This window comes from Gopherus flavomarginatus, chromosome 4 (genome assembly GCF_025201925.1).
Source record: "Gopherus flavomarginatus isolate rGopFla2 chromosome 4, rGopFla2.mat.asm, whole genome shotgun sequence".
Lineage (NCBI taxonomy): Eukaryota > Metazoa > Chordata > Testudines > Testudinidae > Gopherus > Gopherus flavomarginatus.
This window is the reverse complement of record NC_066620.1, coordinates 167,116,608-167,136,178: the sequence shown is the minus strand read 5'-3', so window position 1 is coordinate 167,136,178 and position 19,571 is coordinate 167,116,608. Positions and strand designations below refer to the sequence as shown.

The window sequence follows — 19,571 nt, the reverse complement described above, 5'->3', positions numbered from 1 at the left end:
GCACTATGGGATAACTCCCCAGATTTTTCCCAGACTGCACAGAAAAAAGCAGGGATTGTGGTAGGTATGGACTCAGAGTAGATTGACATAGTTATATTATAGGGTAAAAGCAGTTTTTTGGACACATTCCACATTGTATGTGTGTCAGATTAAAGTATTATGAATTTGTTACAAAACGTGGTTGAATTTGTAGTGACGTTGATCCGTACCTGAATATGGCTAAATACTGTAGTGTTGATCATTCTAACAGAAATGTGCAATGTGCTTAACTATTGCTGTAAGCAGGAGTAAGTACTGGGTTGAGGCAGGTGCTTAGTGTCAAGGGTTGCTGGAATGAAGGGCTGGGAAAGAGCTAAGTCTCCACATCCACACAGTCTTGTTACCCCACCTTAATTAAAAACAATAATCTCTGATCTTGGTTATGAGGTGAGGAGAGAATGAGAGGATATGCATCTTCTTCCCTTTTCCAAAAGCCTCAACTACTTTCTGGCTGCCAAAACCTATAGTCTACCAAAATCTTACTGTGTACCAACTTTCCGCTACCCATCTATTGTATATAGCCTTCTCTGTATCCCTGTCTACTTGTACAATGCAGTTATCTGTCTTTGCTCCAAAAACGTGGAGCATACTGACAATATGAGGACAATATAACATTAACATTATATTAACTGTTCATTTTTAATATTTAGTTAAATATTTACTTCACTTTTTTATCAATTACTGAATCTGCAGCAGAATTTTCAATTTGTCATACTGAAGTATTACAGAAACCAGGACAAGTCTTGTCACATAATATAGGTGTAGTTGCTAGTAGGTGCAGCTTGCTAGTAGAATACACTGGGGCTTGCTTGTACAACATAGCAACTTAAAGTTAGTAACAGATAGTGAAATCAGTGACAAAATTCTCATTGACTTAAGTGGGGCCAGAATTTCATCCAAAGAGCTTTTGTTTGTAGTTTACTGTTGAACATAATAGGTGAAATATCTAAGGTAAGCTTTTTTATATATATATCTTAAAAATATAGCCAGGTGTACTCTTCCATGGCAGCTTTTTGCGTGGACTAGAATGAAGTTCTTCTCCCTCCAGTTTTGGGCCCAGTCTTGTTAGCTGCTGAGCTCCCTCTGGTCTGTTGTTTTCAGTGGGAATTGAGGATAATCAGATCTTTAGTTTTCAGGGTGAAGAGATGTTGCTTCAAGACAGTTGGCACAGATTTGGTTGGTCTTGATTTTTTTCCCCCTTATTTAGTTGAGGTCCAGCTAGTCTTTCTTAAAGAGAATCTTTCCGTTCACTGTATGTGTATATAAATGCCAGTACTTCAGTGCTGATAGATGAGCCTGCAATAACAACCTAGTCTGTATGTGCTGATGGAAGGAAAGAAAAAAAAATTTTGTTAGGTTTCCAAGGAGTCCATTCTAAGCAATACACAGAAATTTGTGACAATTCTAAAGTATCTTAAGCATTCTTTAGAAAACACAACCACCAGAACAGCTTGTTGGTTTCTTAGGTTATTTACAATTTGTAGCTTATTTTCTTATGGTATTTTTCTTATCTTTCTATAGGGCTGAAAGACACACAGGAGTCTTCATGGATATAGTTGATACATTTAACCATTTAATTCCTACTGAACACTTAGATGATGCCCTATTTCTAGGATCCAACCTGGAGAATGAAGTCTGTGAGGATTTTAGTACAAGTCAGAATCTCTTAGAGGATTCGCTGAAGAACATGCTCAGCGATAAGGATCCTATGCTAGGATCTGCAAGTGCCCAGTTCTGTTTGCCTGTTTTGGATAGCAATGATCCCAATTTCCAGATGCCTTGTTCAACAGGTAAATCTTACAATTTTTTAAGATTACAATTTAAAATACTTAGTGCCATCCCTTTTTGCTAATGTAGAAAATGGTGAGTTGGGGTTTTTCCCCTTCTATTTTATGACTTAGGCCCCAGGCACTAAACACAGGCTGTTCTTTATTTCATATGAAGGCATCTGTAATATTTATCTAGGAAGACTCTGTTTTGGTGATGGGGGGGATGTCCAGTCTGGATCACAGTTTTCTTAGGCTTGTCTTCAATATGTGTGTTTTTTCCCCCGACTGAAGCAGTGTTAAGCTTTGCATAAGTACTACACCTAAAAGTAGCAAAAGTAGCCAGCTGCCTTCAGAATTGCAACTATGCTGACTTAGCAGTAGGAGTGCTTGAATGATGCAAACTATTCCTGAGAGCTCTGAGATACTCTGATAATTCTACACTTTCTAGTACTCAGGTGATACCGGATCCCAAGGTTTTCTGCTTTGATTGGTTTCAAACCAAGCCATTGCCATCGCTAACAGTGTTCTTTGTAATAGTTGGGATATATTTGAATTAGAACCAGTTCACAGCAATTTTTAAAAGAGGAATACCATTGTTTAATGGTTATTGAAAAGTGTATTGCAACATTTTTGAAAGTTATTAAAAGCCACTAGTCCAGTTTTTAATCACATTTACATTGACAGAATATTTACATTGAATTTATTGTAAATCTAGCCCACTATTCATGCATCCTTATGATTAAAGGTTCAAAGATTTCGTGTTTGATTGATACTACAAATAGAATCTTCAGATGGGTAACATTACTGAAATTTCAGTAGTGCTTTGCAGTGTTTGAGCTATAGATATTATTTCATTATATCAGCATTTTCAGATGTTCAAGTACTTTAATCAGTTTTTTCCAACCTCCTTTCCTCCCCCCTAAAAAACATAAAACCATTTCCTCATCACAGTGAGGAAGTGAATTATGTTACTGCAGAACCTAGAATAGACTCTCATCTTAACTCAATTTTCTGTTTTATAGCTCCAGCTAACAGATCAGGGAAAGTAACAAGGGCATTTCTAGAAATCAACTGTAAAGCAAAAACTAAATATTTTGACCTTTACTGCGTCTTCGTGACTAAAGACAGCCTCAGATAATATCTTCCCCCACACCCTTCTTCCTTCTCCACTCCCCCATAGTCCCTCAACCTACAACGCTATCCCCCCCCACCCCCAAAAAAAAAAATCCTCACTGTTTTTCACATTAGACATATGAAATCCTCACTATCCTCCCTTTTATCTCATGGGCTTTGACAAAATTTGGATCATATGAATAGTAATGATGTGCAAGTCTGTTATCTGAGTTACTGCTCCATTTCCTCCAGATATTGCTGGGAATGCTGAATCTTATCCTAAGAGATGTCAATATTGCACATCCTCTTGGGTACACGTGTTCTGCATAGCCATGTGTATATAAGTGTATACACAGGCTATACCTATCTTGTAAAGATGTGAGGAAACCTAGTTGTAGAAAGATTAGTAATATGGGCAGACTTCATCAAAACATCAGTATGCAAAAAATTCATTTCAGGATGAAGGCTTCAGTTCTTCTAATCCAAGTAGTAGTCCCTTCCTCTCCCCCCTGCACAAAGATTTCTTATGCTCATGTTCCCATGTACTTCATAGCAAGCTGAAGCTAAATTCTTTAGTATCATCCCTGGATTCTGTGGCACTATAGTGGAAATTCTGTGACAGCTGTTTTTTTAATTTATAAGTGGAGTTTTTAATGAATGAAATGTGAAAATGAATAATACAATAAGGACAGAAGAACTTATTTATATTAAAGTCCATTTGTTTTGTGCTGTTCCTACACTTGTATTTCTCAAGTATTCCAAATATTTTTGTTTTAACAACTTGCATTGTAGAAATTCAGGACAAAGCTGGAGGATTTGGCAGCTGCATGGAGAGGAGTTGGGGCTTTTGGCACAGTAGCTGGATGTTTTTGCTATAATGGTCAGAAGTGGTAATTAACACGGATATTTAAATTTCAAGCCTACCATGCCATTGAAAAAAATGACTCAATTCACCCTTTTGACAGCTATTGTTTCAGGCTGTCTGTAGATTTGAGTTGCATTGGTTTATACTCGGTTCACATTTTCATGGTTTTCTTTCAAACCCTAAAGGCTAGAAACATACTTCAAAAAAAAAAGAAAACTTAAATTTTGGGGTGCAGTTCTGTCATGCATTGAGGCTTCAATGGGATAATGGTATGCAGCCAGTCTTGTTTTTTCTTTATTGATCTCATGGAAGGCGTATCATATTCTAAAAGTGATCTTACACCAGCAGTTGCTATGCTTTGCAGTTGAAACAGCCAGTATCATTTCCAAGCAATGTTTTTCTGCTAGTCCCCACTCACTGAGTGTTCATGTAGCTGATGGCAGATTTGGTAGTCTGTGTGAGAGACTATGCAGCTCTACTGTAACCTGGACTAGCTATTGGAGAAAGTAAAGTCATGCAAATTGACAAGTTTCAATGTGCTCTGCACCATCAAGGTCCTGGGGAACACTGAGAGTCCATAGTGAACCATCAGAAGAGTTCCCTTAACACATCACAGAAACGCTTGTATCTGGGAGTTCTATTCAAAATTAACATGGTCTCGTAGTATTGGCTGAGGAGAAATAAAACAAAATTTAGGCCTTTTATTGAACAATTCCTCACACCCTTTTAGGTATCGGCATACCAGTGTCTTCTACTGCTCATTGTGATGGTGGTTTGTGTAGAACAATCTCTATACTCCACCTCTGCCTCCTTCTAAACTTCCTGATTAGGCACTGAAACTACCAGATACAGGATATTGGATCATCCGTTGAGAGTGCCTCTAAACTTTCAGAGGTCCATTAGAAATGATCATCTCATCATCTCTTCAAGGGAAAATTTATAATAGATATTCCAGCAATCTATAAATTTATTGAGAGATTCCAATCTGAACTCCCACCCCATGACTCAGTCTCCTTTCTTGTCATTCATGTGGAGAGTAGCCAACGCCACAATGACTTATCTCAACCATCAAGACAGGAAAAAATTGAAGCCAAAACAGAGGCTAGAAAGATTCCTGCATTTGGGTCTGCACCATATTGCCACATATACCTGCTGTAAGACCAACAGTAATCTGATGAGGGAAAATGAGAGCTAACCAAGCAAGTTTTTGAGCAGATTTCATTGAGATGGTTCCTTCCATGTGTATGCCACTTCACAACTCAGTCCAACAGAAAGATAATTACATTCTCCTTCTCGCATTGACAGCCATAGGCATGAAAAGAACACCCTATTATTCTTCTGTGTCTCCATTAATATTACCAGCTTTTCTCTTCACATCCAGTGTAGGCCGAAACATCAGTGCAAACTTCAGTGATCCTGATCCAACTTTCCTAAGATAGTGCCCGTGCATATATCAGTATGTCTACCATGGCTACTTCCAGTCTCTCAGGACCTCATTCACCATAACAGCTAGACTCACCCACACCTTAAGTGTCTAATGCTTACTTCATGGAACCTGTACGGTCATACTTCTTAAAACATAGTTACTCTTGAGCTGGTTGATTCCCTCCTGAAATTCAGAAAAACTTCCTCCCAAGCAAGTTTTTAGGAGCATGTGGGGGATCTGGTATTTATGGTACATGAGGAGGAAGACGAGAGTCAGTCTACAAAAGATATTCCAGACTTCTTCTTAGGTGGTATTTTCATAAGGGTCGCTACTTGGAAAGTGAAAGTGTCTGTACTGAGTGCGGTACATCTGACCCCTTCCCATTCTGTCCAGCTGATTCATCCTCCATTCTAAAAGGAGGATCACTTCAAGGACTATTGAATATAATGGAAACATAATCTAGTATTGTGGTCACTTACTAAATCTTGTTTGGAACCACTGAATGAAATGTATTTATGGTTTCTGACTAAAGTTTGCCTTCTTTTGAGCAACACATTGGCTAGATATTTTAGCACTATTTGACTGTTTCCATTAAAAGCAACCTTACCTTCATTTTCCCACGGATACGGTGGTTCTGAGGCTAGTTTGGTTCTTTAGAGAAATTGGGTCCGTCAGTTAACCAGTCAGTTTTCTTTCCCTAAATTTTCTCATGTCCTGGCAAAACAAAAATGCTTTATGTGTTTTCAAGGTAATAAAATTTGGGTTTGCCAAAAGTAAATGATGGAGGAAGTGTCTGCTGTATTGATTTTGATTGGTATTACATCTGGGACATTGAGGATTTTGATGCTTTGCTGTACCCATTTCTATCTCTAGTTGACAGTTGACCTTCTTTTCAACTTTGATTGAACCTCCTTTTGAAGGTTTAAATGCTTACTCTTATGGAGTACAACTTGGTGGGCGGAGAAACATGAAACATCGAGATTTCAGGGCAGTTCCATTGATGTGTGTATCATTCATTCATGAAGCACTAAAAAAATGATATTCTTCATTTTTTTTTTGCCTCGGCATATAGTCTTTTGTTCTTCCTGTGTTGCTCTCATTTGAAGGCCTTCTGTTTTAAGAATAAAATACATGGTAATGAATTCAGTTTCTTTGTACCATTTGGCTTAATATTTCTACTTCAGACTGTTTTAACTTTTTTACTTGAAATTGTTGGAGGATGTTCTTTATTGTTTGCTACTTCCAAACTCAACAGAACAGCAGATTACCATGACTGACAATTGTGAAGTCAGTTTCCGTATTGTAGAACTGCCTTTTCTAAATGGGAATTCAATGTTCCATCAAGCCCCACACTGGATTATTACTTTGGCTACTTCTGAATGTTTGGCTGTACAGTGATGGTAATTTGATCCTTCTCTTAAGATTTTCTGCTATGAGAGAGCAAGAAGATGGCAAATCTTACATTTAATACTTTTTTTGGGGTGAAGGAGAGGAACAAGTGTCCAACCCGATGTGTTAAGATCTAAATGGTTTTTCTCTTTTAGTTTTTTTCTTCCTTAGTTTTGGCAATGTTGACTGGGGGACATCGTTAGCACTGTTCATTGAGTGTCTCTACAGGGTGTTGACAGGCAGATCATCTTTGATCTCAACGAATATACTTTAAAACAGAGTGGAGGATAAATTAATATATGGAATTTGGATTGTTGGTGTAAATTATATAAGTAGTGACTTAATTTGAAGATCTATGGAAAACTGATTTCTTTCTCTAGCAGTTAAAGAATAATCTTAATTCAGATTCTTGCATCTTGGTATTGCAGATCACTCTAAGAAATGGCACACTAGTATAGGAAGATCCACTTTCATTTGCATAACTTCAAGTTAATGAAAGCTTTATTCACTTGAACATTAATTATTCCCTGCTTTACAAATCTTTCACCCAACTCTAAGGCTTGCACAGGCGCATGGTACAATAGTTGCTGCTTTCCCTATTAGATCCCCTCACTTTCTATGTTGATGGCCTATTGCATCAAATCAAAATATATAACATGGTAAAAATATTAAAAGTGCAGCTGCTTGTGCAGCATTTATAGCATATGTTGAAGTCAAACTTGGAGCAACTTAGATATGTTTAGTATCAGAGGGTAGCCGTGTTAGTCTGGATCTGTAAAAGCAGCAAAGAATCCTGTGGCACCTTATAGACTAACAGACGTTTTGGAGCATGAGCTTTCGTGGATGAATACCCACTTCCTCAGATGCATGTAATGGAAATATCCAGGGGCAGGTATATATATGTGTGCTAGCAAGCAAGCTAGAGATAACGAGGTCAGTTCAATCATGGAGGATGAGGCCCTGTTCTAGCAGTTGAGGTGTGAAAACCAAGAGAGGAGAAACTGGTTCTGTAATTGGCAAGCCATTCACAGTCTTTGTTCAATCCTGAGCTGATGGTGTCAAATTTGCAGATGAACTGAAGCTCAGCAGTTTCTCTTTGAAGTCTGGTCCTGAAGTTTTTTTGCTGCAGGATGGCCACCTTAAGGTCTGCTATAGTGTGGCCAGGGAGGTTGAAGTGCTCTCCTACAGGTTTTTGTATATTGCCATTCCTAATGTCTGATTTGTGTCCATTTATCCTTTTCCGTAGAGACTGTCCAGTTTGGCCGATGTACATAGCAGAGGGGCATTGCTGGCATATGATGGCGTATATTACATTGGTGGATGTGCAGGTGAATGAACCAGTGATGGTGTGGCTGATCTGGTTAGGTCCTGTGATGGTGTCGCTGGTGTAGATATGTGGGCAGAGTTGGCATCGAGGTTTGTTGCATGGATTGGTTCCTGAGCTAGAGTTATTATGGTGTGGTGTGCAGTTGCTGGTGAGAATATGTTTCAGGTTGGCAGGTTGTCTGTGGGCAAGGATTGGCCTGCCACCCAAGGCCTGTGAAAGTGTGGGATCATTGTCCAGGATGGGTTGTAGATCCTTGATGACTTCAGGACCAGACTTCAAAGAGAAACTGCTGAGCTTCAGTTCATCTGCAAATTTGACACCATCAGCTCAGGATTGAACAAAGACTGTGAATGGCTTGCCAATTACAGAACCAGTTTCTCCTCTCTTGGTTTTCACACCTCAACTGCTAGAACAGGGCCTCATCCTCCCTGATTGAACTGACCTCGTTATCTCTAGCTTGCTTGCTAGCACACATATATATACCTGCCCCTGGATATTTCCATTACATGCATCTGAGGAAGTGGGTATTCATCCACGAAAGCTCATGCTCCAAAACGTCTGTTAGTCTATAAGGTGCCACAGGATTCTTTGCTGCTTTTAGATATGTTTGCTCCTGCTGTTACCATGAGTTAACAGAGATGGAGGAAGCAGACAAGAACAGTATAAAGCAGCAATAATGGTGTTTTGTTCCTAATAATCAGCACCTTTCCCCCCCAAAAAAAACAACAAAAAAAACTGAGGTAAGAAAAAATCAAACCTGCTATGGAGATGTTGGAACCACAGTTTGGAATTATCTTGTCTCGTGTCAAAAGGTATAACCATCTCCATTTAGTCTAAGTAATTTTTTTAATATAATGGAGGAAAGAATTATTTTACTGAACATATAAACCAGTGAAGATGTGTACATTTTATAGTTCAGTTCAGAGTTTTGAACGTAATTTGCTTTTTCCCTCTCAGGATACTGTGGAAGTCTTGGTTTTTTAAATATTCCATTAATGAAGGAATAGCAAATAGCTGTAATTCTTTATTTTTGTAGAAAATGATTTTTTTTGAAAGTTGTAAGTAAAAATAAATAGTTACATCTGTATGGTTCAATTAACCACTAATATGAGACATAAATACATTACTGTTGTAGTTTTAAAAATTCTTAAATCTCAGTAATCCAAAGTATTTTAAAATATTAAATTGATTGCCGGTATTACATCTTTCTGTATGTTCTATTCTACATCTTACTCAGATTTTTTCCCCTTGTCTTTCCATTTTATTCAAATTGCCCATCCCCGTATAACCCACTTGTCTTTCAGACATGAAAAAAAACCTTGTTTTTTTGGTTTGGAAAAAACAAGTGTTATGTTCTCTTCAGTGATTTTCACTTTCCTCCTCTTGCTTATTTAGTGTTGTTGATCTCTCCATCCTTACTACTTCTCTTGCCTTGCTTAGTATCAGTTTGTGTCTGTACTGTAGCCCTTTGTTTCTTCATTTATTTCTGTTACTTGTTGCTATCTTTGCCCTTTTCTCAGGTCTCTGTCTTTCTCAATATGCATTTCTACTCTGTCACTTTTTTCTCATCACTTTCCCAGCAAGATTCTGTGTTGAATGCTCCTCATTCAGTCTCAGACAGTTGAAATAGTTGCATTGCAGCTCAAGTGGCTTGAAATTAACAAGGTTCTATGGTGCTGATTCCCCTATAAGATGGAAATTGCAGCACAGAATCTTTTAGCATGTTTTAGTTCCTATGCTCCAATTGAGGGTCTCTAGTATCTCGCAGCAGCAGTTGCATATTTCCCCTTGCCTCTAGTAATAAGAAGGGCATTAATTCTGAACATGATACATACATCCTGAGCACAAGTATCAGAAAACCTGGGACATTAATGCAAGCTCTGAGAAGCACTCCAAAAGTATGTTTCAGAAGTTATTTGACTAAGCAGTTTTCATTCATCATCTCATCTTTGGGGAAGGAAATGTAATTCCACATGGAAGAGAGAGTACTTTACATGTAAGATTAATCTGAAAATAATTGGGTATATTATAAACCAAGTGCAGAATTATTTGTATAACATTTATTCAACTGAGCATGATGTAACTACTATTATCAGTTTTGTGGCATACATAAGTGTATAAAAAAGCTTTACTGAACAGAGTCAAAATATTGTTGGGTATATGAATTTATATTTGAAAGCTGATACTGATTTGCACAAAGACATGTCTTCCAGCAATCTTAGGCATGCAATGCCAAAAGATTGTCAAAATACAAATTGAATAAAAGCCAATAGAAGTAAATTACTGTTGGTTCTGGAAACTCTTAACTCTAGCTTCCTGATTGATTATCCATTGTCCAGAATTAAGTTCAAATAGCAAATTCAAGTGTAAATCTTCTCAAGAGTCACATTTATTGTTTGCACTTTACCAGGGTCAATCGGTGTAATCAGGCTGCATAAAAACTGTCAAATATTTTGTTAAAATATTAATTTTTTCTCCCTTCATGGTAGAAAAATCAAGGGTGGGTGACCTCCTGCTGTTAAAGCTTGTCTATTGACCATTGTTCGGTTAGCTATATCAGTGTCTTGCAGTTTATGCCTTTTACTTTTGGAGTATCTCAAGAGAATACTCAACATTGAACAACTTTCACAGATTTAATTAAGTCTTTTTTTCCCCTTGTGAATTTTGCAAAAACAGAGTTGAAAAAAGATAGTTGATACTTTCTGATGGGACAGTCTACAAATTTTAATGGTTATTTAAGTCCCTTTAACAGCTGCTTTCTCTAATTTTCAAGACAAATATATTGTGTTATGTCACAGTTTCAAATAACCATTTTTAACCATTTATCAGAATTTTGTAAAGATCCTATTTGTCATATAAATTAGTCTGCCTTGAAATGCTTCTAGATAGCTTTCTACTGTTCAGGCAGTTGTATCAGTTATCTGGAGTCTGTGCTGTATTTGTTATACCCTGCTACTTGTTCTGCAAAATCACTTGGGTATTTGGATTGATCTCACAGATTTCGCATCCCACAGGGACCAGGATTCATTAATCACACATAGGATCTTGGGATAGGAGAGGCTACCATTGCAGAACCATACTTAGAGAAAGTGAGGAGAGTGACTGGTACAGTGGCTTGTCTGCCTCTTAGGAAACCTATGTTCAGGAGCAACCTCTGGGATCCTTCTCAGGTTAGTGGAGGCTAGGAATGTGACAGACTATGTTCTCAGTTTCTGGCTGGAAGACTAGTGCATGCTGTGCTCAGTGCTTTTCCTAGTGGCATTAGCGACTCTCAGATGCAGATACATGTGATTGGAATTTAAAAATTAAAAACTGTGTCCTGGAACAACAATGTGGCTTAAACTGTCTGCATTTTTGGATCAACCCTTTCTACTGTTCTCCTTTTCTTCACTTAGGTGGGAATGGATAGCAAGGGACAGCTGATCCTATAAGGCTTGGGTACCTTCTCATGTTGTTGTTTTTTTAATAAAATTAAAATAAAATAAAAGTGAGTCCACTGCAGGTGGCATGACTCTTTGACAAGGACCTCGTCAGAAATGATAAGCTTTGGGTGATAGCTTTTTCTACACTGAAACTGCCTCATATGAGAATTTTCTATCTCATGTCCTCATTTTTCATTTTGATTGTTCTCAAATGCCCCCGCTTATTTCATTTTATTTTTTTTTAATCTGGCCATCCCCCTTTTCTGGCCCCCACCCTTCCCAACCTCTTACAACTAGATACTTTTAAGTTTTAGGCTTTTTTTTGTTTTTATTTTTTTCAGTTATTGGTCTTGATGATATTATGGATGAAGAAGGAGTTAAAGAAAGTGGTAACGATACCATTGATGAAGATGACGTAATTTTACCTAACAGGAATTTAAAGGACCAATTGGATGACACTTCAGTCAAGTCACCAAGAAAATCACCACGTTTAATGGCACAAGGTGATCATTCAAATAATGCAAAGATTTGCATCTCTGGGGACATTTGGGGGGCTTACAACTTTTTTTCTCTATTTTAAACTTTAGGTCAATGTTGTTAATCACTTGGTTGTATGAAGGATAATATAAATATTTTGAAATTATTTTTCATCAGAACTATTTTAACAGCATAAATGTTGTAAACATTTAATGATTTTGAAAATATGGACCTATTGCTAAAGGTTCCAAATAACTCAGTTTTGGGGCATAATTTTAGTGAAGGAGGTGATGATGCCATTAACCTGACCCACTTAGAGAGGTTAGAAAGATCTGAATTATGACCCAGGTAAAGAGGTAAGGTACTAATTATTAGAGCCATTTTATATACTCAAACAACATTGAAGTAAACCATTGACTTCAAAATTAGTGTTTTTAGGCAATCTGACCAATATCAGGCTGTGTCTCTGTATAGTTCAGTATTCTATTAAAACTTAGAATTTTTGGAAGTACATTATTTCGTGTAAGTGTTATGAGTGGGAGGGTGAGGGAGATAAGAAAATACATCAGAGTTGAAGCGGTATAGATTGAACTGCATTTTAAAACTACTTATGAGATTTGGAAATGCCTGATTTATAATATACACAAAGTAATTTTCACAGTTTTCTTTAAATAAAAAAATTTGATTTGAAATTCAATACATTCTGTAGGTCATTATTTTCAATGTTTTTGCTGTTTCCTTTTGTGGATTTTAAGTAAGGTTGTTATCTTAATAATAGTTTGATCTTGTATAAAAGTCATTCATCCAAAGATCTCAACGTGCTTTACAAATGATTAACTTCTAAAGTATAAGAGTTCACATCAAATACGAACTTTAATGGATGTTAGATTATTACTTTAAGAATCCCAAGCGTAACTACTGTGTTTTTGTTTTAGTAACAAGGTGCCAAAACTTTATTTGTATGATAGTTTCTTCATAAAGAGGTTAAAAAGACAATTAAATACTCTTCCTATTTCAGTGATATTACAACTTTTTAGATTTAAGAAATTCTGGTTTCTTGCTTGCTATCCATCTCGCTTGCATGGCCATTTACATTTGTCTAAACAGTGACAATGTCAAATTGAAATACAAATATTTTGTATTAGTTTTAAATTTTAATAATGTTTCTTGAAATCAATAAACAATTAGTGATCTAACATTTTGTCAGTTAATATTGTAAATTAAATATTTTGTAAGTTAAATTTTGTTGAGTCATAAATTATTTTCACTGTAGTCTAATCTTGTGTTTGCCAGCAAAAGAGTGAAATATACCTAAGAGATTCTTTTTTTTCTTTAATAGAACCAGTACGAAGTTTGCGGCAAAGTACTATAGCCAAGCGTTCAAACACCGCACCTCTTGCTAATAGCAAGAAAGCAGCTGTAAAGTCTGGATGTGCCCAAAAGGGAGGACCAAAACAGCAAGACAAGAGTCAAACTAAACAGGAAGACATTAGTACGCCAATGAAACTAGAACATCTTAAAGAGGTTAGGCGTAGTAGTAGACTATCTGGTCAGACAGAGGAAACAGAAGAAGCATTACCACTTTCTCCAAATAGTTCAAAACAATCTGTTTGTCATGAAAAGATGGATGAAGTAAAATCTGAAACTTTCAAGCAAGGAAAATCAGATGAAACGTTCCATGAATTAAGAGGTGGTTCTCTTTCAACAGACACTTGTTCTTCTACTGAAGAAGCAGAAAGCAAAACAGAGACTGTTACAAAAACTGGGCTGGATTTTGTAACCTCTGCAAATAATGAAGCTAATAAAGTAAAAAATATCGATATATTTAAAAATAAAGTGGATGAAACTGTGGTTGGTGAAATAGGTTCTGATACATCCTCAGAAGAAAAGACTGAATACAAAATCAAGGAAACAGAGGAGAAACCTAAAGAAAATGACCAAAGGAAGATAAGTGGAATGACTACCATTTCATCTATTACAACAGTTTGCATGAATTCAAGTGACATCCGTGAGACCACTTCAGTTCTGTCGAGAGCAGTAGAAGAGAAGACAAAATGTAGATTAGATCCACTGACTACTGTGGAAGCTTCTGGTAAAAATGTTATGTCATTAAAAGACTGTAAAACAGAGTCTTTAGATGACCCTAAAGAGGCCGATAAAAGTGTTAATCCTTCTAGCAAACACTTGGACAGTACAGAATTTGATAAAACAGCCTTGAAAAGTACTATTTCTGCTGAAGCAGGAAGCAATATTTTAGAAAGCAGTATTGATCATGATTGTCCAAGCCAGAATGTACAGCAGCAGGACAGCTATATTAAAATGGAAAGATATGAGGCAACAAAAATGCAGGATGATGATAGAATTTCAACAAAAAGTCCCAAAACTGTGAAGTCCAAACACATTAAATCTATGTTACAGATTAAACAAAATTTGACTGCAGGTGCAGGACGAAAATTACTCACAACTAAACAACAAATAAGCCATTCAAAAACAAGAGTTGGTGTTAGTGTTTCAAGTTTTCACAGTGCATCTTCAATAAGTCTGAAAAGGAGTGCAGATGAACAAGAGAGGTGGCAGCATTTTCACAAAACAGTTAAAGTTAGGAAAAAACAAATGGATAAAGATGTGAAAGCACAGAGCTTTGATATGGGGGTCACAGTGAAGAAGCAGACCCATACGTTGGTGAAAAAAGTGTCACGCATCCAAACACCTGTGCAAAAGAAATCAGTTCAGAATGTGAGTGACAAGTCTCTTAGTCACCAGGGATGTTCAAAAGAAACCCACCATACTGTCTCAGCGTCTGTACATCCACTGTCAGGTCATTTGCTACATCAAAATCAGAAACAAACACAGAAACAACAACTTGCAATTGCACTTAAAACAAATAGTTATGTAAAAGAAGAAAGAGAGACAAAAGAACCCACAGGTTTAGAATATTTGAAGGAGGATGAAAAAGAAAAACTGAAATTGAAAAAGATGGAGAAGAATCTTCAGCCTCGCCAGAGAAGAAGCAGTAAAAGCCTTTCACTTGATGAACCTCCCTTGTTCATTCCAGATAACATTTCTACTGTAAAACGTGAAGGCTCAGAACATACCTCTCCAAGCGAAAGCAAACATGTGTGGGTTCCCACCAAGCAGTGCGGTTTTTGCAGAAAGCCGCATGGCAACAGGTGTGTGTGGTTTGGGATATACAGTGTTTTTGTTGGTTTCAAAAGATAAAAGTGCTCTTTTTATGTTCAGGTTTCTGCTGCTGTTCGTGTCGTAGTTCATCTTTGTCACATCAAACAAAAAAGCAGGCACAACCTTTCTAATGGAAATCTGTATCAGTCATACTATGAATTGCCTACCTGTGTACCGCCGCACCCTTTCGCTCCAACTTTTAAAACAAGCACAGTAAAGGCTGTCTTGGTCAAAAGAAAATATTACTAGAAGAAGTCTGTCTTTTTTTATTATATGAATATATAATATCTGCTTTAGCAGGATATGCAATTCTGCTAAACTATGTTAGGTAGAATAGAGACATCTTAAAACTCACCGCCTTGGAAAAGATCAAACCAAGGCTTAAGTGTTTCAGAGTGATTTGTAATACTTATTTTACCTGAAAACTGGTAAAAGTGAATGTTACACTCTAAGCTAAAAGGGTCACGATCAACTTAAAAGTCAAACAATAGTTTGAAAGTGTTTTTTTGTTATAACTGTTTACTATGCTTAAAAGATTAGGGAGAATATTTTTTCTCTTTTTAGTTTGCTTTGTTTGTTAGTCAATATCATTGTTTTTGTGAGTCTTTCATACAACAGTGGGGGAAGAAAACATTTAAAAAAATGACAAAGCCACAGTTTTTTTAATAGGACTTGCATGCAGGTGTGATATTTGAAATTGTATTTAGCTCACTTAAAAAAAATGGATAACATCTAATGCTAACGGTGTCCTCCTTTCACTGAATAAAATGTTCATTTTCAGCATATTATGGATGGAGTGAAACAAGGCATTATGTTCTAATGAGACAGAAGTGTTAGTTCAATAACATGAGTCATTTTGTCTCATTTTTTTACAATATTGCCACAATTATATTTATGAAGAATTGTTCTTATTTCTGACTTTAAAAGTAGTTTTGCCTATCTACCTTTTGAACTAAATGGAGCATGAAGTGCTATCACTACCAATCAGATGAGTGTCGAATCAGCCCTTATCTGTTCACTTTATAGAAATTCCTATTATTCTACGAATACTATAGAACTCCATTTTTCTGACTGAAACAAATATGTAATTTCGTTGATTAAAGGTTATATCATATTTAAGCATTTGAAGGACCATACTATATATAAATTCAACATTTGGATCCAAGAAATGACCTTCATGTTCCAGAATTTCATGATTACTTGTCAGAACATTCATGAAGTGTATGTGTATTTTAATATTTACAGTGCAGCTAGAGTAATCTGCAAATTAGTAGTTCATGTGAGGATGCAACATATAAAAGAATAAAATAATAGAAAACTAAATAGTATTGTAAGGATTTTAAGATTATTGTGGAATACTTGATTGAAGGGATACTGTCATGCTTTAACGTATTTTTTTAACAATCTTTTTACTATTAATTTTGTTGACTTAATATTTTTGTTGGGATAATCTGGACTCCTTTTTGCCATTTATGCTTTTTGTGTTTATTGTTATTTCACTCAGATTGGACAATGAATGTAGATTCTACTCAGTTTCACGTTCGCTTTATTATCGGGTTCTTATTCACTAGCACATGGTGCAAGTGTTTGGATTGCAAATAAACTCAGTAGAATGTTTAAACTTAATCAAATTGCTTTAAATACATAAATTGAAATGTTCTGTAAACACTTTTAATGCAAAATACAAATTTTTGGCCTAAATTATTTTGACAGCGTCCCTTCAATTGATACTGAATTGAAACGTTTCTGTGTTTCTTATCTTTTTTGTGGATGTTTAAATTTTTTTCTTACTATTCTGAATGTCTAGTTAGTAAGAGACCTTCAAAACACGTTGTTTTAAAATTAAGCTGGTGAAGTTCAGTTGTGGCTAGCGAATCTGATCACTAATGGGCAGTGAGGGGGCTGGCACTTAAGGTGGAATGAATTTGATACATTTCTACTTTGATTCAGAGCTTTCAGTTTAAAATCAAAGTTACAAATGTTTAAAACTTAACTAGGAACAGGATGTCGCAGGGAATTGTAATGGGATAGGAAACATTTAATTTAGACAGTATGTTTATATACTGCGTGTTGGTACATTATGTAGTGCAATGGGGAGCCATTTTTATTTGGAGGCCTTTAGGTGTTACATTGTACAAATAATATATTCTCTAGTTCAATCACCATTCAGGTTGGCAGGACACAGGAGTTGCTACCATCTGATAGCTGTTCAGTGTCATGAGTTTTGTGGTGTCAGTCCATTTCTTTTGGACAGATTCCTGTATCAGTGAATTGTTACTACAGTTGGCACAAATCGAAACATTCAACAGTATTAGCAGAAAGGTCCAGGATCAAATTGATGCACTGTTGCCCATGCTTGGTGTTTTTTACACACACACACACACACACACACACACACACACACACACACACACACACACACACACACACACACACACACACACACACACACACACACACACACACTCTCTCTCTCTCTCTCTCTCTCTCTCTCAGTAGTTTTTACAAAGTGAAAAAACAAAACTATTAGAGCATTTATGTTTTTGTTTTTTGAATTACTTTATACTTCATTTTGGACTTGCATGTTTAATTTTAACATACATCCTTAAAGTTTTCATCTCAAAAACTAGGTTGAGCTTAGAATAGAAGAGGAAGCAAAACTCCTCTTTAATATCTTCCTAAGCAGAGACTGTGTGGTGTTACATTATTTGTGCTTGTTACTGCAGCAGTAATTAAACCTGCTTTTAAAAGGGACAGCAGCTTAAGAACTGTACCTCTCTGAAACGTTTTTACTGAATATTGTTAAAAGTATAACACACAAGTAGTAAAACTGAGAAGGCTCCAAAAATTGTTTACTTTGCATTTAATGACATTTGTTTATTCAGTTTCTCCATTTTCCCTGTATAAGCAGCTAGTTTAGCCAGTTTTCCCTCTTTTATGTGTGACTCATCGCATAGGAAAAGGGAGAAATGGAAAAAACACTTCAAGTTGGGAACTTAACTAATTTTTTTAAACTGACTAGATTTTAAGTTCATGGTGTTGCCATGGTGTTGCTTTTTACAATTCTCTAAATATTGTTAGATGTTGCTTGTCAATTCTATGTTGTAGATGGTATGAAAAACAAGAAATGGAACTGAAGTGGAGTCCCAAATTAGGAAAATGTGTGCCAAGAGCTTTCTAATTTAGGACTAGCAAGTTTGGTTTCATGTTAATGAAATACAACTTGAATTAAGGTTGGAAAAGTTTTCATTTTAACATACTATGCAGACTGAAATTGCCCCCCTGTACCAGAAGTGCAAAACTAAGGTTGCAAAAATTAATCAGTTAAGTCAAAAAATACCAAATGTTGAGGTTTCTCCTTCAGTGTTAATTTGGGATTCTCTTGCAAGTACAAGGATCACATTTTGAGGTATTGTAATATGGGCTCTCACAATCATATGCTAAGCTGGCTGTGTCTGCTAAAATACAATATATCCTCAGAGTTACGGATATCTCAGGAATGGAGGCTGTTTGGAACTCTGAAATTAATGCATCTGGCAAAGTGGGTATTCACCCGTGAAAGCTCATGCTCCAAAACGTCTGTTAGTCTATAAGGTGCCACAGGACTCTGCTGCTTTTACAGATCCAGACTAACACGACTACCCCTCCGATATCTAAAATGTTCCTAACTTTGAACAAAACGTTATGATTCTTTCAAAAGTTTATAACTGAACATTGGCTTTATACAGCTTTGAAACTTTACTGTGCAGAAGAAAAATGCTGCTTTTAACCAACTTAAAAGAAACAAGCACAGAAACGGTTTCCTTACCTTGTCAAATCTTTTTTTAAACTTTCCCTTTATTTTTTAGTAGTTTTAATTTAACACAGTACTGTACTGTATTTGCTTTTTTTTTTTTTTTTTTTGTCTCTGCTGCTGCCTGATTGCATACTCTTGATTCCAAATTACGTGTGTGGTTGACTGGTCAGTCTGTAACTCGGTTGTTCTTAACTCTGAGGTTCTACTGTAATAGTAATCAACTAGTTAACATTGTTCATCTTCAGGGTCAGTACCGTATTGAGATTACTGGACAGTTCACCTTTTAGGACAGAATGCTGTCATTCTGCTACCAAGTGCAAAGGTAAAATACGTGTACTTTACACAGGGGACCTAAAAGAAGTTGATTGGAATGTAGAACAGGAGTCCTTTCCCTCAGTGTGGATAGGCTTTATAAATATGAAAACTGTAGCAGGATCAGTAATAGAAATTGGAGCCCATGCGTATCTTCTGCTGGGGGTTGTGCCTGTTGGTTTTTTTTTTTTTTTTTTTTTTTAATAACACCTCTGCATAGTTTCTATACATGGTGTCTCTTCCTCTTACCTCACCACCCTCAGTGGAACCAAGGTAGTAGCAGCATGCTTTGGATCTACTTTATGGGGGGAGGGATAGCTCAGTGGTTTGAGCATTGGCCTGCTGAATCCAGGGTTGTGAGTTCAATCCTTGAGGGGGCCACCTAGGGATCTGGGGAAAAATCAGTACTTGGTCCTGCTAGTGAAGGCAGGGAGCTGGACTCGATGACTTTTCAAG

At 36.5% G+C, this 19,571-nt stretch overlaps 1 protein-coding gene across 6 annotated transcripts in view; it reads left to right on the top strand.

Annotated features, from left to right (window-relative positions):
• PHF3 (PHD finger protein 3) overlaps positions 1-19,571 on the top strand; it is a 90,892-nt gene that overhangs the window by 12,214 nt on the left and 59,107 nt on the right. For 2 of the 6 annotated variants that reach the window (XM_050950515.1, XM_050950518.1), the window contains exons 2-4: positions 1,561-1,829; positions 11,692-11,853; positions 13,167-14,997. The exons of 1 other annotated variant lie outside the window; for it this stretch is intronic. In XM_050950515.1, coding sequence (XP_050806472.1) covers positions 1,586-1,829; positions 11,692-11,853; positions 13,167-14,997 — 2,237 coding nt within the window. In that variant the 5' untranslated portion in view covers positions 1,561-1,585. Of the gene's footprint in view, positions 1-1,560; positions 1,830-10,942; positions 11,099-11,691; positions 11,854-13,166; positions 14,998-19,571 lie in introns of those variants that run through there. 3 more of the 6 variants (XM_050950517.1, XM_050950516.1, XM_050950521.1) reach the window with 3 other exon arrangements.